The sequence below is a fragment of the Aotus nancymaae genome, unplaced genomic scaffold, assembly GCF_030222135.1.
Source record: "Aotus nancymaae isolate 86718 unplaced genomic scaffold, 86718_ANA_hifiasm-v0.15.2.pri h1tg000025l, whole genome shotgun sequence".
Lineage (NCBI taxonomy): Eukaryota > Metazoa > Chordata > Mammalia > Primates > Aotidae > Aotus > Aotus nancymaae.
The window spans coordinates 37,265,800-37,289,033 of NW_026988438.1; the positions used below are offsets into that span (position 1 = coordinate 37,265,800).

Sequence of the window (23,234 nt, forward strand, 5' to 3'; positions counted from 1 at the left end):
GCTCCTGACTAATAAAATTTATATAAATATAAAGCACTTAATGGCAGCGTCAGCCACTTTGTTGTCATTTAGTAAATGACAGCTGGCATATTATTGCACCCCATTAGTGAGTACACACATTCACTATGGATGCACATAAGGCATTGCTTTCTTTTTTTTCCTCACCTGTTTGCTATGACTGTACCAACAATTCTAGAACATATCTGATATTATGTCATCTCTGATTGAAAGAACCTATGGCACATTTTTCAATTGCTTGTTATTTTATTTGGAAACTTCTTTTTCTCAATATCTAAATATTGTCCATCCTTCACAACCCAATTAAAATAATCTTTCCTCCAACTATGTGAGCACAATTTTTGTGTGTGATCTTCACTTGAGAAACATACAGGAGATGCAGCCTTTATTAAGCTCTTAATTTCAAAGAGCAGAACAAGCAGGACAGAAAAGTGCTCACTACTATTCAGGCAATTCTTCCTCTTTCTCTTTTCTCCCTTCCCCTTTTTCTATTCTCCTGGACTTTTTGTCTCTACTTCTCTCTGTCCCCACCCTTTTTTTTTGAGATGGGGTCTCACTCTGTTGCCCAGGCTGGAGTACAGCAGCATGATCTCTGCTCACTGTAACCTCCGCTTCCCAGGCTCAAGCAGTTCTTGTGCCTCAGCCTCCTGAGTAGCTGGGACTACAGGCACATGCCACCATGCCCAGCTAATTATTTGTATTTTTAGTAGAGACAGGGGTTCGCTGTGTTGCCCAGGTGGGTCTCAAACTCTTGAGCTCAGGCAATCTGCCTGCCTCAGCCTCCCAAAGTGCTGGGATTACAGGGGTGAGCCACCATGCCTGGCTTGTTTCCCCTTTTCAGCCAAGTTTCTACTCGCTAGCCTGATGATCTGAAGATCTGATAATAATAATTAACCTTTCTTTTCTAGTTTTGGTTCTGGTCTATCATGGATATATAAACTCACTGGAGTGGGTCTTCTAATTATTGTGTGGTTTGTAACTCAGACTATATTAACAATCTCAAAAGTTTATTTTTATTCTAAGAATGACTATATAAATTACTATATAGGGAAAGACTAGTTCCTAAAGGGAAGAGGGATGGCAGTGCTTTTAAGTGAAGACAGGGATGGTATCATGGCAGACAAAATTGATGATATACCACATACTTAAAAATCAACATATTTGAAACAGCATATTCCAGTATTCTTATTTGTCCTAACTAGTTAATGATACCACCATGTAGCAAGCTATGCAAACTAAATGTGGAAATAATTATCCACTCTTCTTATTTCTTTGGCCTCACCCTCTTTATACTTCCTAGATACAACTCCAAACCTACCCTTCCTCCTTTTACCCACCAATATAGCCAGAGCAATGTTATCAGAAGACCAATCTGATTTTGGTATTCCCTTGCTTAAAATAAAACAAAAAAATCTTTAGTTGCTTCCCAGTGTCTACATAGTAAAACCTAGCAGGTTATAAGATGCTCATGATTTGGCTCCATGATGTGATGAGCTTCTCTAGTATTTTCTAGTGTCCTAACCCTCTATCCTGCTAAAATGTCCCCAGTCTCCTCCATGTCATGCTGTTTCATCCCACCTCTGCCTTTGAACTTTTCTGTGTTTTCCACTTGGAAAAATATCATTTTTCTTCAAGATTCAATTCAAATGAATCTCTTTTCTGAGAAGTCTTCTCTGACCCTCCATTTCTTCCATCTGAGTTTGCCACTCTCTCCTTTACCATCTCTTGAACTTGTTCATTGAAAATATTTCCTTACTACACAGTCTCCATAATTAGATTGTGAGTCCCTGTGGGAGCTACATTCATCATTTATATCTCTAGAGTCTGACACGATATCAATCTTTAATAAGTATTTACAGAATGAATTAATTGAAAATTTCTTTTATCCATTGGTTCTTTACTATTTACAACCATACAGCCATCTCTGTCATAAAATTTTAAGGTATAAGAAAGTAAAATTTTTTATTTTAGTTAATAAGAGTAAGAGGAGTCTCTATTCTAGTTTAGGCATACATTTTTGTAAATTCAAACAAAACTTGAGTTTGTTTTATTTCACTTGTAGCTCATTTTTCTGTTTCCCTGTTTACTTATTACTCTTGGTTCTAAAAAGTTTTGAGATCCTCTAATATCAAATGAATTTATGTTTATTTTTAAAAGTTGCTCTGAATTAATGACATTCTTGGGGAATATTTTTGAAATGGTCTGTGGCATCCTGGGACATCTTAAAGTAAAGGCTTAGATTCATTGAGTAGAGGAAATACTAAGTTCTAGGTAGTAAGTATAGGGGAAGAGTGACTAAACAATTACAGTCTGTTGGCTAGTACTATATTAAGTAAAGCTCATATAATATCAAGCATGAATATTATGTGAAAGCATGTATTTTCTAGTAAATTTATTATTAAAAATAGAACCTTACTGTTTATTTTAAAAACAGTGCATGCTGACCAACATGGTGAAACCCCATCTCTACTAAATACAAAAAAATCAACTGGGCATGGTGGTGCGGTCCTGTAGTCCCAGTTACCTGGGAAGCTGAGGCAGGAGAATTGCTTGAACCTGGGAGGCAGAGGTGGCAGTCAACCAAGATTGTACCACTGCACTCCATCCTGGGCAACAAGAGGAAAACTCTTGTCTCAAGAAACAAAAACAAAACAAACAAAAAAACAGTGCATATTCGTCATAGGAAGTTAAAAAAAAAACATGTAAATATAAAGAAGAAAATTGATTTATAATCCTACAGATTAGAGATAACTATGACATTTTAATCTTCTTTTTGCAGTGATACATACTATACGTCTATTTGTTTATTGCAAAATGGGATTATGCTGCATCTGTTTTGTACAGTTTTTCTCCCTGTCATTTAAATAAATTTTCAAATATTATGTTTAATTTCTAAACTATTCTCTGAATGATTAATATAATTGGTCTCCTATGTTGGACTCTTAAGTTGTTTCCTTTTTATTATAGTAAATACTCCCTAACTTTAGTATTTCTTAAATATTCCTCACTATTAAATATTTCTGGAACTGAGTGTGATACCTCATGCCTGTAATCCCAGCGATTGGGAGGCTGAGGTGGGAGGATCATATGAGGTTGGGAGTTCAAGACCAGCTTAGACAACATAGCAAGACCCCCATCTCAAAAAAATTTTTTTTAGAAAACAGCTAGGTGTAGTGACGTGCACTTGTACTCAGGAGGCTGAGATGGGAGGATTGCTGGCACCCAGGAGTTCAAGGCTGCAGTGAGTCATGAACATGCCATTGTACTCCAGCCTAGGCAACAAAGCAAGACCTTGACTCTAAAAAACTAATAATAAATAAATATTTCTTTCTTTTTCTTTTCTTTTCTTTTTCTTTTTTTTAGTTTCCATGTCCTTTTTAAAAATCTTTATTTTACTTTAGGTTCTGGGATACATGTGCTGAACTTGCAGGTTATTACATAGGTATACATGTGCCATAGAGTAAATATTTCTTTACATGTCATTTTGTTTATAGTAGTTTCTTAAAAAAAAAAAAGTAAAATCTATTGATCTTTCTTCAGGGTTCTACCTTTGTTGTCATGTTTAGGCAGCATGCAAAGAGTATGTAACTATTTGCCTATGTCTTAATCCCTTTTTGGTTTTTAAACATTAACAATTGTAATCTATCTGAAGTTTATTATGGTATATTGCATGAGATTTGAGTCTAATTTATAGAATTTTTTTGGATCCTGCAGTTTGTGTCAAGAACTTTGTCAGGAATTGAGGATCATATCACACATCTATTTATGACAAATAATGACATCTTTCTTTCTTTTTTCTTTTCTTTTCTTTCTATTTTTGAGATGGAGTCTCAGTCTGTCACCCAGGCTGAAGTGCAGGTTGTGATCTTGGCTCACTGCAACCTCTAGCTCCTAGGTCCAGCCAGTGCCAAGTTTCATGTAATAGGTTTAGCAGTTCCCAAAAATTATTGATAATTGATCAAAATTAGTGAACTAACTAGTAAGTGAATCTGGTTCACTTACTGTAGGTATCAACATACCTCCAGCTTTATACATTTTCTTTTCCTGGCATAACTTACTCAGGAATATGTTACAGACAAATGTTATGTTTGGAAAGATTCTTTGTTTTATAGATATTAGGTTTGTTATGAAAGTGTACCTAGTACATTGTTGGCTTATAAATGTTAAAATAAGTTACCTAAATTTTTACCAGTTTTACAAATACATTTATTTTGTTTTTTTTAGAATCTGTGTTTGTGGATATCCTCGACAGCATGTAAGAAAATACAAAGGTATAAGTAGTAGGATACCAGTTTCTTCAGGATTCATGGTACAAATGTTAACAGGGATTTATTTTGCCTTGTAAGTATCTTACCATATACAAAGCAAACCTTTAATTTCTTTGAAAAATTATAGTTTGTTAATCTATTGTTACTATATTATAATGTCAATATATAAGTGATTTGCATACTTTTTGTGAAAGAATATGAAGATATTGATAATAGTTTTAATACTTTAAAACATATCTAAAGTTTTTTTATTCTAAAAGATATGTTTAGTTTAAAACATACCTTTTAAAGTTCTGAAGAATTTTTAACCAATTAAAACACTTTATCATCTTTCTTAAATTCAAGGACGGAATGAAAATTAGTAACAAATATATTCATAGTCCCTTTCTTCATTACTTTTTTTTTTTTGCTATAATTTCCAAATAGTTTTTTTTCCTTAATAAATCTTTTTTCCATTGCCAGAAACTTTAGCTGTTAAAAAATATTTCAGAGCCTCTTTGATTAGAAATAGTTTATATTAGCTTTCTATTAATTTCTAATATTGGTGCTAAGTTTCAGTCTTAGGTACTGGGATTTTTCTCTGAGCCCTATCTTTTACTTTATAATTCTCTTATTATACCTATCTCATTGTACTTCGCATTATATTCACTTGATACTTATAATTTTCTCTAATAGAGTATAAACTTCCGGAAGGCAAAATTTATGGTCTGTGGGCCAAATCTGGCCTGATGCCTGTTTTTGTCAAGTTTTTTGCAATACAGTCATGCCTGTTTTTTTATATATAGTCTATGACTGTTTTTCTGTTGCAATGGCAGAATTGAATAGTTGTGGTAGAGACTGTATGGCCCACAAGCCTAAATTACTTGTTGTCTGGCCCTTTAAGAAAAAATTTTCTGAACCCTGTGTTAGACCATTAACATTGTCGCACAGATCTTGGATGCTCTGATCTACTTTATTCTTTTTCTTTGTGTTTCAGTTTGAGTAATTTCTGTTGGATGTATCTTCATGTTTACTGATTTTTTTCCTTGACTAGGTTAAGTCTAGAAATGAGACCACTGAAGACATTCTTCATCTCTGTTACTGTTTTATTTCTAACCATTTCATTAGACTCTTTCTTTTAGTTCCCATCTCTCTGCAGAAATCTCCATCTGTTCATGCATGTTGTCCATCTTTTCCACTAGACCCTTTAGTATATTAATCATAGTTATTTTAATTTCCCAATTAACTTCAACATTTAGGTCATCTATGAATTTAGTTCTGTTGCTTGCTTTATCTCTTGACAGGGTTGGTGTTGTTTGTTTTGCTTTTTATGTGCCTTGTAATTTTTGAGTGTTCATGATTGTGTTCAGAGGTAGGACAGTAGAGACTGAGATAAATAATATTTATGACAGAAAATGGGCATGGCTCTTCTAGGCTGCTAGTGGAGTTATTATAAGCAGAAGTGAGCTAGGATTGGGTTTGTTGTTATGGTTACCCTCAGGGCACCGTCTACTTCATATTCCTCTAGTGCTACCTGGTACTTAGGTGGAGAGCTGGATTGCTGGAGGGTTTTCCTTAATATTCCTGCTTCATCTTTAGTTTACTGCCTTCCTTATATGCCTTCACTGCAGGTAGGTTTCTCTCCATGTTCTTGCCCCCTCCTCCAGCAGCAGATTGCTATTGATTGGTTCTAGGTGTGCACTAGCCTGGTGGTGGTCCAGGTTGAGGGGAAGTGCGGGAGATAGTGTTCTCTGTTGTCCTGGTCCAGCCTCAGTTTTAGACTGATCCCATGTCCCTGTATCTCAGGGATGGGAGTTTCTCAGTGGTCCTGCCCCTTCTTCAGTGATGACACCTCTACTGATCTCAGCATAGAATGAGAGGTTTTTTTGCTTTTGTTTTTTTCTTTTTCTTACCCTCAGAGCCGAATTGGTCATCACTTGTGCCCTAGGGGTGAGAGGGTTTGCTGCTCTTTCCCCAAAGGCTTTAAAACTTTTATTCCATATGATAAAGGCGTAGGGCTGGGTCTTTGTACTTTTCTTACAGGAGTGGTCACTCTTTTCCTTCAGGCCTATACCATCAAGGGCAGTTTTCTCTGACCTGCCCTGTTTCTAGTTGTTCTCGTGAGTGCCTAAAGAAGGTTTATGGAGAAGAGCCTATGGTGGATACAAGCTCCCACTTGTTTGTGCTTTTAGAGATTCTATACTCTCATGCTAGCCCATGAGGTACATTTTGGCTTTTAGGAATTTGTTAAGAAAGTTAACTAAATGTTTCTTACCTGCTTGTATTGTGGCCCATCTCTCCTTAGAGGCTCCTGTCTCCCCTTAGGGTTCTGGCTACTTGGATGTCCTTGTCACCTTGGCTGTTTGATAGATTCATGAGAATTTATAATTTTGAAGATTACTTGGCTTTATCTTGTTTTTATAGTGAGAGCAATGTTCTTGGCAGTTTTTAGGCCTCATTTGCACTCTTGATGTAATTTATACCTCTTTATTTTGTTGGCAGTTGACCAAGCCATTATATCTCTGTTCATTTTTGTAATTTAGCTGATTTTTAGGAAGGGTTTGGCACATCTTTGAAAATTATGCACATACACACACAGTGACATGTGCGTACACACACATGCACACACGCTTTTTCCCTCATGTTGCTCTGCTATTTGTAACATGTAGCAAATATACTTCTAAGTGACTATCAAAATGCAAAGAAATAACTATTCAGTATACTGCAAGCCACATTACTTGTAGATTCTCATTAAAAACTGGGAGTTACAGAGTAATTTGACCATAAAATGTTCTAAACATTATTCTAAGGTATATAATTTATTATTCTCTGATTTGCTTTGAAAGTATAAAATGCTTTGAAATTACCTTAACTTTTTTTTATTCCTGTTCTATAAATAGTTGTGTTCTTTAGCGAAGAAATGTACATCTATAAAATTTTCTTCGTTATTAATAGGCATTTCGATGCAAGTGAAAGGAATTCAAAGATTTAAAAATACATTTTTAAAAGGAATAGAATGTTAAGCAATGTGCTAATAGGATCTTTTATTTCCTTCAGTAAAGATAGTTTCTCATTGTATTTTGTTCAGTTATAAATAATTATAATTTCTTCATTTAATTCATCTAATTTTATAGTTATAATGGAGAATGGGATCTAGCTCAAAAAGCACTGGATGATATTATATACAGAGCCCAGCTAGAATTATATCCAGAGCCATTGCTGGTAGGTGCCTGACTTATTTCTGTAAATTTTATAATTTAAGATTTCTGAATTTAGAACTATAAGTTGAGAGATAGCCATTCATAGTTCATTATTATATCATTAATACTCAGTGTATTTATGTTTTTGTTATACATGGAAGTTTTGCAACTTAGAAAAGTAACAAATAAAAATTTTTATTAGACTTACTTCCTAGACACCTGATAGTCTTTTTAACTTACAAGAATTGTTCTCCTTAACATACTTTAGCTGCATTTATTAACATTAGGCATTTGGAAATCTAATGGAATGTTTTGAAATTTTTAACTTTATCATTTACATGTTTTTTAACCATGAATTTCCCTTTGAGCTCCTATTCTTATTTTAGAGGATTTATGGATCATCTTATAAAATACTTGGGGAGAGTATCTTTGTATAAACCCATTAACAGTTAGCGTCATGTTTTATCTAAGCGTAAGATAATACATCTGCTAATGTTGAGCTTAAACTATATTTTTTCTTCTTAGGTTGCTAATGCAATAAAGGCTTCATTGCCTCATGGTCCCATGAAATCTAACAAGGAAGGTACAAGGTGTATTCAAGTTGAAATCACACCAACTTCCTCTAGAATATCAAGAAATGCAGTAACCAGCATGTCGATAAGGGGTCATAGGTGGAAAAGACACGGTAAGAAATATGTAACTCTTCAAGTTAGAGCATTGTTGATTCTCTTACATTTTTCACTGTACTTATGGTGCTATAACATCTAACTTTAGTAAATAGTAGTCTGGAAGAGAGAGCTGTGGAGTTGCCCTTAACTCCTAATTTATTATCCAGGAGCAACAGGCAATAAGAAAAATGAAGTCCCTTATGTTACACATATGAGTGAAAATTTATTTTAAAATTATATTCATTTTTAAGTTGTATTTCAGTAGGAGAATAAGGAAAATGCATTTTAAAATTATTCATACATTTTTGGTTTGTATTCAAAAGTATTTGCAAATGTTCCTTACTTAATGTTTCTGATTTCTCAATTACCTCTTAAGCAAGTAAATTTACATATTGAAGTAGAATAACTAACAGGGACTTTAAACATTTTGTCTGGACTTCTTGGTAAAGAATGCCACAGTATTGATGCAACACTAGTTATTTTTATTTTCTTGAAGTTAATTTTATTTCAAGATTCTGTGTATGTGTGTGTGTGTGTGTATATATATATATGTATATATCTCCCTCTTTGTCTGCTTCATTTTATTATTTTAAAATTTTACTGGAGGTCAATTTCATTCACTATGGCTTTTTCAGTGCTTTCCCATTTCCTTCCCTTCTCTTTTAATTTATTATTCTTTATTTAATTTCTTTTTTATGGTCTTTATTTAATTTCATATTCTTTTTATAACTTCCCTCCTATCTAGAAGTTATTGTAGTGTCAACAACCAGTCTAAGAAGGGAATTACTGTCACCTTCCTCAGAAGGTAACCATGGTGGGAAGCAAAAAGCCACTTCTTTACCCCAAGCAAACATGTATATTAGAGGTAAAACAAAATCTATTCTCTGTTTTCTTCTTTCTGTAAACTGAGATGAAAATAGTAGTTCCTTTTGGTATATTTAGTTCCAGTTGTGTTGTGGTTTCTACAGAAAAAATGGGAAAGGAGAAGAATGGAGCTATTTATGGTGAACTAGAAAGTTGATGATGAGAACAATTGCCATAGTTTTCACTCAGAGAATCTAGGAGATTGTATGTCAGAAAAGAATAATGATTATCCATCTTACCTAGTGATCATTTTTGGTCTTTTTATTTTTAAAATGTGACAATTCTTGAAAGTTCCATAGGAAGGCATAAAAGAGGTGGTGATGTTTGCAAATAGCAAGACAAATTATGCTACCATTTAAAACATACAGTCTAAACATACTTCAGCTTCTTCAGTGAAGATTATGCTACTGAATGGGGCTAGATTACAGGTAGCAAGTAATTTAATTAGATATGGTTTACCCTGAGATTGTTTTTTCTGTTTTGGCATTAATGTGTGAAAACAGGCACAGAGGCAGTGAAGCAGATCGTAGTGATCACTGTGGCCGTAATTGCTCCCAAACTCTGCTACAGGAAGCACAAGAATGAATTTTAATTTCTTTTCCACTTTCCTTCTTGTTATTTAGGTAGACATACTGGGAATTAATGGGGGGAAATATAGGTCCTGCAGTTAAAAATGTGAAATATTGATGCTCCCTTGTATTTGTGCATGTGTGTGTGAGACAGAGTATGTGTGCAGGTCCAGTCATGCATGTAAACAAGGAGATCTGTACCCTGCAATAAGATGGAAGCCATTTCCTAGAAATATTTTATAGGAAAAAATTACAAAACAAGAGAAAATACTGCTTGAATGTATTGTATCTAGGAGATTCTTATGTATCTTCTAGATTCCATTTTGGCTGCCACTTGAGGGGTTAGCACTCTGTCTTAGGATTGTACCCTCATTAAAGCAGCATTCTTATCACCTGTCCCCCTTCACAATTCTAATGCTTGGGAAACTCCTGCTTATTATAACAATAAAGTCACAGATGAGAATATAGAAGAGAGTCAACTATAAAAAGCAAGTCCCACGCATGGAATAGATGCAGAATACAGCTTAGCTTTGTTCATCACTCTTCTTTAGTGTGAATTCCCTTTATCCAGTGTACTCTAAAATACTCCCGTCTAAGGCCCTTCTTATTTGCCTCTACAGGTAGGTTGCATTCTCCCTTTTTAGGGTAGTCTTGGCTTTCCCTTCTAGAGCAGTATTTAAAGTTACTGTGTTTGGCTGAATTTAAAACGTTTCTATTTTCTAGCCTCATGGTCCTGCTTCCTACTTGAACACATTATCGTTTTAGGCTTTCTAACAGGCACTGGCTTCCTGTGGGGAAAGTAGATATCTTTGCTGTACTTCTTAGACATAGAGACAATTCTCAAATTATAAATAGATTTTTAAATTTAATTTTGTTTATATATAAATTACGTTTTTAATATTTATATATAAATCGTAACAAAATATGTTTATACATTCCTTTAGAAACAATGTTAAAGGGCTTATAGGTCCCAGGGTGAGCCACAACAACCTTTTTATCTCATAACGTTTCTGAAACACAGGACTATAGAATAAGTTCAGTTTTTAGCTATGTGAAAATACATTTAGAGTTTCTATATTTAGTGGAACTCTAAATGTGTTTCCCATTCCACCCACTCATATCCCTACGGTTCCCTCACCACACCAACTCTTGCAGTAGGAAGAATTTCTTCCCAAACCCTCAACTGTAGCTATCATACAGTAGAAGCAAGGAATATCCCACCCTAAGCCAGTGGTGATGTGGGTTGGGAAAGGAGAAGGGACAAGAACCATGAACTTTAAGAAATATTCTTTTTTGGGCTGGGTATGGTGGCTCACGCCTATAATCCCAGCACTTTGGGAGGCCAAGGTGGGCAGATCACCTGTGGTCAGGAGTTTGAGACCCAGCCTGGCCAACATGGCAAAACCCCATCTCTACTAAAAATACAAAAATTAGCCAGGCATGGTGGTGGGCGCCTGTAGTCCCAGCTACTCAAGAGGCTGAGGCAGGAGAATTGCTTGAACCCAGGAGAGGGAGGTTGTAGTGAGCCAAGATCGCACCATTGTACTCCAGCCTGGGCAACAAGAACAAAACTGTGTCAAAACATGTATAAAAATATACATATTAAAAATATGTGTATATTTAAATATATATTTATTTATAATATATAATATATGTTATGTATATTTTAATATACATAATATAAAATATACATAAATATAAAAATATATTAAAACTATATATATTAAAAAATGTGTGTGTGTGTGTGTGTATATATATTTTTTTCTTTCTTTCCCCTTTCCTCTTTGTTTTCCTAGTTTTTGGAAAGAAGAAAGCAATTGGCCTTTTTTTTTCTTATGCTTATTTGTCTTTATTATTGTGTTTCTTCTAATTTCTCCTCTTTCTATCTTTTCTGGGTAGAAGAGAGAAAAGAGTGGATGAGATTTTTTCATGGAAGCAGCCAAGTAGAACTTTCCTTTCTGCTTTTTTTTTTTTTCCATCTCCCTTTACCATGAAAGAATATACATAATTAAACCATGTGAATGTACTGGTGTGTTTGCATATCTGATCACCAAAAATTATTACACAACCAGCAAATACATTAAATTAGAGCAATTAGTGGACATTTATTCTCTTTTGTTATTAGTAACCAAAGAATCTTTCAATTATCTTTACAACCCAATCTCATACTGTATTTTTAAAATTAATTTTGAAAAGTTTTAATTATTTACATTTTAAAATATTTTAAAGCTATTCTAGAATGTATTTTAGGATTTTCTAACACTTCATAGATCTGCCATTTTTTTCTTAAGGTTAAGAATTATTTACAATTTATATTTTAAAAGAAAGCATTATAATGGAAATTTTAAAATTATGTTATCCTTAACATTTCTACACATTTCAGAATACGCATCCCTGGCCATGGTTTTGTTGTTGTTGACTATCAATCCAAGTTTCTAGAATTGTATTTTGACCAGTTCTATTATTTGCTTGTCTGTTTTTTTGTTTTTTTTTTTTTAAGTAAACTTTGTTTTTTAAGAACAGGTTTAGGTTAACAGCAAAATTGAGGGGAAAGTAAGAGAATTCTTAAATACCTCATGACCCCACATGCATGGCCTTCCCCCATACATCAACATCCCACACCAGAGTGGTACATTTGTAAGGCCCTGTAATTTAAATTTGGACCAGACAGTGCATCCTCATGTCAACTAAACAGGGTGATTTTTAAAGAAAGATTGGTTTCAACTGAGGTATTATTTTGGAGAGATCTATTTGACAACTAATGGTGTGTTTGCTTCATTTGCCCCACTTTTTAGTTTAAGTTAAACCATTGTACAGACATGGCTTAACTTAATGTGTTTTTCAAATTTTTTTAACTTTGTGTTTAAATCTTTGAGACAGTTCTAATGACTTTATAATTTTATGTCAATAAATATGTTTGGGAAATAAATTTATAATGTAGAATTTCTGCTTTTGATTTTTAAGGATCATAATTTCAGAATTAAAAGCTTTATGTGTTGCTTATTCTTTTATGCATATTGTGTTTAATTTAGTCTATAGATGGTGAATATTTTAAGGCAAAGGTGTATTTCTCAGACATAGATTTTCAAGCCACCTACAAATTGAAGACTATCTAGAAGTCATAATTTGAAAGTAAAACACACCTGGAGAAAGATAATAATAAAATAAACTCTAAAAAGCATTTCAGTAAGTTTAGAGAAGACCGAATAGATTATGACCATAATAAAAGTCAAAATGAAAATTCCAATAAGAAAAATGAGATAAAATTTAGTAAAATAATTCATTAATTTTTCAAATTAGTAACTAAAATTTTACTTAAATATTTTACTTATTTATTTCCTTTTAAAAATAAAAGAAGTTAAAAGGAAAACAAAGTATTTCTATATAATTATGCTTTAATTCTGTAGTCTTAAATGTCATTTCTAAATATAACTTTATCATCTACCATTTTAGCTATTTTAAAAAGCCCCTTTTCTTTTAAGTCCCTGAAAAGTTCTCTACCACTCCAATATTCTAGTATACGATTTATACTTATTTATTTCCTTGTGTTTTTCCATTCCTTCCTCCTTCTAGAGCAAATCTAATTGCTGTTTTCTCTGTTCTCCACAACTACTACTAACTATTATTACTCATTCTTCTAACACTTTTTAAGAAATTATCTATACCTGGAACAATGTAAGAGATTTCCTCCTTTCTTTTAAAATAGTTATTGTGATACCAGTCATTCATTCTATAAAAGTCCCCTAATTAATTTATAGTTGCAAATAATGAGTGCTTACAATTTTTGCCAACTAATCAAAAGGCTTTTCCAGTGAACTGTCGATTTTTTTTATTGCTGCCCATCATTCTTCCCACTTGTGCCTTTGTGAGATAATGAGACAAGTAAGTGAAAATATTTGGTATACTTTAGACCACTACATGAAGAGTGATGATTAATTGAGAACTGTTTAGTTTGTTTTACTAGCTACACCGTAAGAATATTCTTAATAAGTTTTTACTAGCTAGTTTGTGATTCAAACTGTCCTGTGATTCTTTAGTACTTTCACAAAACCAAGTTTTTGAAACTTGTAATTTGGATTTTCTTGATTTGAGTTAAACTTGTTTAGTTTGAGAATAGCATCAAACACAAAAGTACACATATATTATATAATAGTAACAATTACTTTAAAGATTTTTTTATGTTCTGTGGTCCTGGAGCAGTACAGTATTCTGACTTCATTATTATCTAACATGTGTATCACTATTACAGTGAGGATTTTAAAAATGTTGTTTTACTACCTATTGTTTCAATCCCAAGTTAACATAAAAGTAGAAATTACATAGACTGAACTTCTGTTTCTTATTTACTTACAGTTGTAACTGTCTGTAAACAATAGGCATTAATAATAAAAGAAATGTTTATAAACTAGATAGTTTGAATGTTTCCTTATTTTTGGTCTTGGCATATCTTATATGGCTTATTTTAATAACAATGCATTTAATTATTTTCAGTTAGGGTATCCAAGAGAACAAAATTTTAAGTAGTGAAAAATAATTATAAATAGGAACTATATATATATATATATTTATTAAGGCTTCTAACATAATGATGCAAAATAAGTACTGTGAGAATTTTAGAATATTTAATTCAATGTTTATGTGAAAAATCAGGCTAAAATTTACGTAGTTGAAATGAAAGTACAGTTTCATGTTGTTATTAGTTTTATTGCATTTTTCAGCATTTAAAATAACTGCTTCTATTTAATGGATGCCATGATAATTAAATAAAGTTAATTGATTATATCAGAGTTCAAAGAGGCATTTTTTTAAAAAAAAAGCCAAAAGAGTGATTTGTTTCAAAATTTTCTAATTCAGTAGTTTAGTACTAGTCTATTAGATGAAAAAGAAAAAGAAACAATAAAAGACTAAAATTCATATTGGAAAACATTTAAAACTGGTTATTGATTTAGAAAAATGTTAATAAATTTCTACTGTATAATAACATTGATAAAGCAAGAAAGTATTAATTGTTGAACAAATCTGAAAAATTATAATGGGTGTATTTTAGTATTGTAAATAATAATTGTTTATAAATATTTTTAAGCATTTAAAGTTGTCTTTCTAGATACTGCAGAAGGTAAACTGTAATAAATCTTGAAATGGAACATTTATTTTGTAAATCTCATTTTGCAACTATGAGAAAAGTCTTCTGCTGAGGAGAAATAAAGTTGCTAACAGTTAGAGAAGCATTTTGAAAAACAAAGAATTGGTAATAATTTAAAACCCCATAGTAGCAAACTTTAAGAATTGTCTATTAGAATAATTTTTACATCTGTTATTAAAAATTTATAATGTGTATATTTTTATTTTAAAAATTGTGTATACTTATTAAGGAAACTTAGAAAATAAAAAATTATCTGACAATTTTATTTTTAAAAATGTGAATGCTTTTAGTGTCATTTTGAGAAGCTCCAGTACTTTCAGATTCTAAAATGCTATTTGAGGAACAATTTTTTTTCTCCAATGTAGAAGATAAAACATTTGGATAAAAATAAGCATTTATTTCTTACTAAAAATGTTGTGAATTTTAACTGGCATTTCAATATGGAACTTCCATGGAGGACAAAATAAAATATTAGGAAATATTAGATAACTCAACGAAAAAAGACATATTAACCAAAGAGCTAAAATACATTGATATGTTTGACACATGTGGGCATTAAGTTTAAAAGTGGAAAGACTGTGTACAGAATCCTGACTTAGACAATTTATGAGGAAAACAAAAAATCTCATTTTATTTCCAGGTACAATGAAGTTTAAAAACTTTCCACCCAGAGACAGAATTGATGGTCTTATGAGGCAAAAAAACTTGTTCATAAATTATTGTATTCTATGTTTTTACTAAGGGGGCCTTACGTAATTCTTGCTGTAGTTAAGGAAGTTATTATTTATTTTATTGATTATTGAGCACTCCTCCTTTCTCCACCTTTTTATGAGCATTTGCTGCACATTGCACACCAAGGAAGAAATAAATTTTTATAGGTAATTCTGTAATAGGTGTTGCTGACCTGTTTTTGGTCTGTGCTGTGTGGTTATGAGGATCTGTAATAATCATAAAGGATTCATCTGATCCCACAGCAGCCTTATGTTGGAATTCTCTATTGGATTTTTTTTTTAACTTGAGACTTAATAAAGATGACAAAAGGAGTTACTGAGAGTAATTGAATTAATCTCAATAAGGACAATTCTGTTATTTACCATATATACAACTAAACTAAAGATCTGACTGTTTTTCACTTATGGAAACTGCTAATAGCTCCTAACTGGTGTGTCTAAATAAGTCATCCGGTTCTAGACTTTTTCTGTATGCCCCAGGCTGCTCTTTTCTTAACTAGAAAGTCTACTTATTGCGTTAGGGCTCACATTTTGACATCTTAGTTTTTGTTTTTGTCTTTGATCAGAGTGCAGCCCTTTAACTGTAGGGTCTCATTCTGTGTTTCTATGACAGCTTTGCTTTCCTCTAATCTGCCTTGTAAATACTGGCCCAGGTTGAGCATTGCCACGGTGCTATTCTTTCTGACTTGGGACACTTTATACTCAGTATTTTGTGTTATGCGAATGTGACTTCTATTGATAAAAAAGGCTGGTAAAGTATGAAAGTATGCAAACAACTTTTCTATGTAGCTGTCAATGGCTATCCACTGTAATCAGTGTAGTCACAATAAAATCCAGACTCCATACTATGGCATATGCAACCCTGGTGATATGACCTCTTGACTACTGCTTTGACCTCATTTTAAGACCACTCTTACCCTGGTTCATTAGACTCCTTCATTCTAACACTTCAACATACTAAGCCATTAGGCCTTAGGGACATTGTCTAGTTATTTGGAGTATTTGAGCTGAAATTTGAATAGTGAAAGGTACCTTGAATTCCCTTACTCCAGATTGTTGTGTGGCTAGCAGTTTTTCATCATTCAAATCTCAACTCAGACATCTCTTCAAAGAGGTTTTCCCAGACCACCCATCTAAGTACTTTTATACCCTACTACCCTGTTTACTCTTTCCCATTATTCTTATTTTTTTCCATTGCATTTGCTGCTATTTAAATTCTATTGTTTACTTGGTTCTGATATTACAGTATGAGCTCTATTCCCATATTATATAGTGAGGGCAGACTCTATCTTTTTGGCTGTTGTATCCCTAGCACCTAAAACAATGTCTGACATGTTACAGGTGCTCAATAAATTTCAGCTGAATACATGAATAAGTGAATGAATGATAAAGAAATGTATAACATAGGGTGAGCAAATTGTTCTTTCTTTTCTTGTGTTATTGCAGGAACAGTATAACAACATGATAGTAAACTAGGTTAGGGGATATTTACTTATAATTCCAGTATTTAAAGAGTTTTCATTTTAGTTTTTTCTATATATATGTATGTATTTTTTTCATGGTTGTACCCTATTTAAATGTTTTTGGTATTTTGTTTTTGTTTAGTTGTCAGACATTTTCCCTAGTTCTCCTAGTAAATTCAGTTATTTTAATGGCTACATAATATCACATTGAGTTGATATTCCAACATTTGCTTAAAAAATGCTCATCATCACTGGTCATTAGAGAAATGCAAATCAAAACTACATTGAGATACCATCTCACGCCAGTTAGAATGGCAATCATTAAAAAATCTGGAGAAAACAGACGCTGGAGAGGATGTGGAGAAATAGGAACACTTTTACACTGTTGGTGGGAGTGTAAATTAGTTCAACCACTGTGGAAAACAGTGTGGCGATTCCTCAAGGACCTAGAAATAGAAATTCCATTTGACCCAGCAATCCCATTACTGGGTATATATCCAAAGGATTATAAATCGTTCTACTATAAGGACACATGCACACGAATGTTCATTGCAGCACAATTTACAATAGCAAAGACCTGGAACCAACCCAAATGCCCATCGATGATAGACTGGACAGGAAAAATGTGGCACATATACACCATGGAATATTATGCAGCCATTAAAAACGAGGAGTTCACGTCCTTTGTAGGGACATGGATGAACCTGGAAACCATCATTCTCAGCAAACTGACACAAGAACACAAAATCAAACACCACATGTTCTCACTCATAGGTGGGTGTTGAACAAGGAGAACACATGGACACAGGGAGGGGAGCACTATACACGGGGGTCTGTTGGGGGGGGATAGCGGGGGGGTCGGAGTTGGGGAGGGATAGCATGGGGTGAAATGCCAGATATAGGTGAAGGGGAGGGAGGCAGCAAATCACACTGCCACGTATGCACCTATGCAACAACCTTGCATGCTTTTCACATGTACCCCAAAACCTAAAATGCAATAAAAAAAAAAGAAATTTGTTTCTGAGTTTTGCTATTATAAATAACACTGCAAGGAATAGCTTAATGAATATAGATAATATTTTTCTCCATTGAACAGAATACATTATAAACATAAAATGACTATTAAGGGCTATTTTTTCAGGTATTTAATGGCATTTAAAATATCTACATCTCCTAAATTGTAAAAGAATGTGTCTCACTTTGTTTTGGGGTTTATTTTAAGTTAAAATATTTTTCATAATTCATGTAAATATGATGCAGACAAATAATATATTATATTTTTAAAGCTTCAGCTTATTTTATTATTTTCACAAATAAGTCTGTAAGCACCCCACATCATACCAGATGCCTTTAGACTCAAAGTAATCTGAGTACAGTACAAAGATGTATAAATTCTATGAATAAGTAAATTGTTCTTTTATTAAAATTATCACCTTTAGTAAATAGGGCAGCCATAAATCAAATGAAAGCAAAAGCTAAGGTGGTTTCATAAGTGACATAATAGAATAGATATTTGGGATTATAAAAAGACATTTGAAAAGAAATCACAACTTTTCATGATCAGTTTAATCAGTAATAATATTTGCAATTTGCTTCACTTTTTTTCTTGAAGCTGGAAGAAATTTTTTAAGGAGAAATAATACTTGAGTACCTGTGAGAACTGATTTGGAAATGTCTATTAAAAGTATTCTTTAACTCTCATTTTGACATGTGGAGAGTTTACTTATTTATGCATATAAGTGGTTATACAAATAAAATACATCCTGAGAATTTTCTCTTTGGATGTTTTTTGAGCTTTTTGAATTATTTGAAATCAAATATTGGTTTTTTAAAGGTGTGGATTAATCATAACTCCATTTGCATAGATTGTTAAGTTCTGGGGAAAACAAAATCTATTTTACTATGCATTTATATTCCCTTACAGCATCTTCTATATGATTTTCTTAAAGGATTCAGTTCTAGTCTTTAGCTATATATGCTATCCTCTGGATAACATAATTAAAAAATAGATTTAAAAAATGACCTTTTTTGACCTAAGCATCTTGCTAAACCTCCGTTTAGAGATGGCTCCTTCACTTTTCCAAAACGAAGGGTCTTTGTTTTTCTTTGCCATGTAAAAATTCTTTTTAGCATAAGCTATATATATTTCATTTATCCAGTCAAGTAACACATTCACAGCTTACCCTTGTCATGTATTCTGTATGTTTTTCTTTACTTTTATTTATTCTAATAATTTAATCTCATATCAGAGTATTTATTCAATTCATAAAAAAAAAAAAAGATTTATTGAATGCCTACTGTACACAAGCTACTTTTCCAGGTACTAAGTATATGGTAGAGACTAGATGAAAATTTCAAAAACTCCTTCCTTATGGAACTTAGGTCTAGTAAGCAAGATAAATAAATAACTGTAGGTTAGAGAGTGTTAAGCACGAAGAAGAAGAAGAAACAAGGAAGAGGGTATGTGAAACATGGGGGTTAAACTTTGGATGGGTTGACCAAGGGAGACTTCACTGTAAAATAAATTTTTGAAAAAAATTTAAAGTAAGGAAAGAGCCATTCCGCCATCAGGAGAAGAGAACAGCCAGGAGAGCAGTAAGACAGTGTGGGCAGGAATGTTGGGTCACAGAGTTATAGAGGGAAAGACGTTGGAGAGATAACAGAGAGCAAGATAAGGTAACAAATATTTGTTTGGATTACTTAATTGTCTTTATTTATTCTGTAATTTTCCTGAGAATTACATTTCTGTTCTTTCTAGCTCTGTACAGAATTATTTGCTCTTATTATAAATTTAATAAGCAGTTTAAAAAATCTGCCATTGTTACCATTTTTGAGTGAAAACAAATATCAATTAGTCAAAGATTTGTGCTTGTGAGAAAACACATGATCTCATTTTTCTACTTGCCATTTAATTCCATGATTTTTTAAAAATGTAATATCGTTGCTTCTTGAGTTGTAGACCTTTATCACTATTCTGATAAATGTGATTACATTTAAGTTGCCTAGTGCTGCTTTATGTAATATTCTCCTTGTCATTTTCTAGTCTTTCTTACAAAATTCTAAAGTTCCACCATTGAAGCACCATTTTAGATTAAGCTTTCATTGGCATATTTTAAAAAATTAACCCAATTAAAAAAAAAAATCTGAACTCAAGAGTTATTACTTTCCTAGGTTTTCTTCTAGACTTTTATTTTCTCTAGCTCTCCATTTAATTATTTGCTTTTTATAAAATGGCCAGGAATCTACACAAATAAATTAAACCTAATTATGGGATGTAGAGGATATTTAACTCAAATGGACTCAAAGGAATTGAAGAATTAGTATTTATAGTACGTTAGAATAGACATTTGAAGTTAAAAGATTTTACTGGTTGGCTTCCCCCACTGAATAGTTGCATAGCTCTTTCTGAACTTCAGTTTCCTTGTCTGTAAATGGGAATCAACTTGCCTACTTCAGAAGCTCACTAACAGATTGTTTTGAGAATATAATTGAATAATATATGTGAACACTCTCAAGAAAGTGACTTAGGGCAATTCAGTGTTAAGTATTGTTCTGTATTCTATTAGGCCACCTATGCTTAGCTTTTAAAATTTAGTTAAATTTTAATATTTATTGCCTTTTTTATGTCTGGATAATTTCCAAAGTTTGATTTTTTTTTTTTTTTGAACTGAAGATACCTGCAGTAGATCTTTTGTGAAACAGCTTCTACAATGTAAATAAACAAGTCTTGGCTGTCACTCCACAGTGCCATGGTGATTTTATCTCAGTTGCAGTGACCTCTGGCATGTACCTCAATGAGAATTTATTTGCCGTCACTTGAAAGACGGTTGTTAGCAATTGGAAACAGGCTTTGTTGGAGCTTTTTAGTTTCATTAAACCTTTAATAGAGAGCACCCAGAAGCAGCAGTGCACTACTACCTCACCAACATTTTTTGGCCTATCTAGGAAATAAAAACTTCATTTAGAGAACCTTTAGTCAAAAACCTAATTAAGGGGAAATAATTATACCAGCACGTTGGCTCAGAAGCTCGGGGCACCATGAAGCTTTCAGGAGGGGCTTCCAGAAGTTCGTATTGCTGCTGGGTATGGAGTATACAAGGCACCCTTAACAACTTTTGTCTTAAGTTTTTAAAATGTGCAAGAATCAGAATAGAGCTGTGGTTCCCAAGCTTTCTTACACATTAGTCACTTGGGACTTTTAAAAATCTTATGCCCGGGTCATAACTCACAGTAGCTATAAGTTAGAATGTTTGGGGGTTGGAGCCAGGCATCAGTAATTTTTAAAGATGCACAGGTGATACCAAGGTGCAGCTAAGTTAAGGAAGCATAGGAATATGTGGCTCTGGCCTTCATTCTTTTACTACCTGTTACTGTTTCTCAGCCTTTAGCATCATTATGGGAGTTTGACAATCCTATCGCTAAAATATTTGAAAATAGTAGGTGATGTCCCATAAGCAGGTTTGTGGTCTACATTTTTTTTAAAAGTGTATGCTGTTTTACATAGTCTTATGTTGCTTTGAACTTTGTTTCACTACTGTTACCTTCTAGATATACTTATGTTACTTTTTCCCATTTACACAAATAACTCCATGACAACTTTAAATAACATTATGCCTTTGTGATTTAAGACCAGAATAAAATTGTGTCTACAGGTATTAACTAGTTAGGAGTTTTGTTTCTTTGTTTCATTTATAATGGTTGTTTTCAGATAAAGGACTGACAGCCAATTTGTTTTTCCAAATCCATTTTTATTTTTCTCCAGTCTAGTAATGAACTAAATTTATGAAATAGGTATGAGTCTGAAGAAATCAACTGCTTAACTATATCACAGCCACATTAATATTTACTATTAATAATATATAAGATGATGTATATGTGAGACAAAAACTGTACCTGTGGCATTACTAACCATAATGTGATAAATGAATAAGCATTTTCCCAAATATCATGGTTTATTAAGTCAGTCTCAATGTAGCCTAATAAAAAAATTAGAATTTTAAGAGTACAAAGAGGAACTTCTATGTGGCTTGGTTTCTAACGTTGACCAAAGCTAAAGTTTCGGCTGTAGATCCTTGAACATTTGCCTAAGACTTGACGTAAATTCAGGTGGTCTCCATATTAGCTTAAAAACACTAGAAAATTACCCAAAGAACACAAAAAGTACAATTTAAAAACAAATTTTATTTTGATTTATTAGAAAATTTGTCATTTTCCATGTGAAATATATGTGTGAAAAAATGCAGCACGTAAATTGAATGCTCTGTGAATTTTTTGTTTGTCATTTAAAATTAAAGAATATGACCCTATTATCTCTGATGCTGTCAGAGTATTATAAATTATGGAAATCACTAGTGCAAATATTTGGCTTAATTCATAACATTCAGTCATCTAATTTTTGTTTCGAGTCTTTTGCTTTTCTTGTTTCACATTTTTGTTTTGTTTTCATCCATCATTTTGTCTTATCATCTTCAATTCTAGAGCAACCTGACAACAATAATGCTACTACTGAATTGGGCATCCTTGTCATTCCTGAGATTAGTGTCATAAATGTGACCGGAGAGAGAACCGGGAATGGGGAAAAAGGCAGAACACTAGGAGAGATTGATGCTCAGCATATACAGGGTGTACAGGAAACAGCCACAGATCCTAGAACTGAGAGCAAAAGCTTGCCAGAGATCAGGAGGCAAAAATCTGTAAGAAAAATGATGGAGGATGGAATAAACTCACCTGGCAGAGTGCAGTTTTAGCAGAGCACTTTATAGCTGCACTCCAAGGTATCTTAAGGCAAAGGGCCACTGATGCATGTTAAGCAACAGTTGCACAGTCTCAAAAATTTTGCATGTGATCTAATAATCCAAATGCATGAATTATGCACCACAATTTCTCAATGACTCTTAAATGCTCTTCAGAATGATTATACCTATATTATCTTTAAGTAAATTGTTATGGAAACTGAGGCAGAAAATTTCTTCCAAAATAATTTTCTGCTTATGTTTGGAGATCTAAAATTACTTTTTCAGCTTTGTCTTTTTGCCATCTTCGACATGAAGGATAATGTATATAGAATTTTACATTTGAGCTTGTGATATTTATAGTCTAGATTTTTTTAATTTGATAAAATAATCTACAATATAAAATACAACCTTCTAAAAATGTATTTAAAGTATTCTTAATTTCAATTTTTAAAAGTTTCTTGGTAAGAGCTTTGATTTTATACTGCTTTGCTACTGAAGGAGAGTTCACCCCTAGTTTTACTGTGTGATAATATTTCTAATTGTTATCTTTTGCATGAATAGGAGAATTCTTTCTAAAAACATAATGGGGTATGGTT

General features: G+C 32.8%; 1 protein-coding gene across 2 annotated transcripts in view; it reads left to right on the forward strand.

The window, feature by feature from the left end:
- The window catches only part of HYCC1 (hyccin PI4KA lipid kinase complex subunit 1), a 69,565-nt gene that overhangs the window by 41,323 nt on the left and 5,008 nt on the right, over positions 1-23,234 (forward strand). The window contains exons 8-11 of one of the 2 annotated variants that reach the window (XM_064380547.1): positions 4,243-4,359; positions 7,400-7,487; positions 7,991-8,150; positions 22,382-22,677. In XM_064380547.1, the coding sequence (XP_064236617.1) occupies positions 4,243-4,359; positions 7,400-7,487; positions 7,991-8,150; positions 22,382-22,650 (634 nt within the window). In that variant the 3' untranslated portion in view covers positions 22,651-22,677. The remainder of the gene's footprint in view (positions 1-4,242; positions 4,360-7,399; positions 7,488-7,990; positions 8,151-22,381; positions 22,678-23,234) is intronic. The other variant, XM_064380546.1, reaches the window with a different exon arrangement.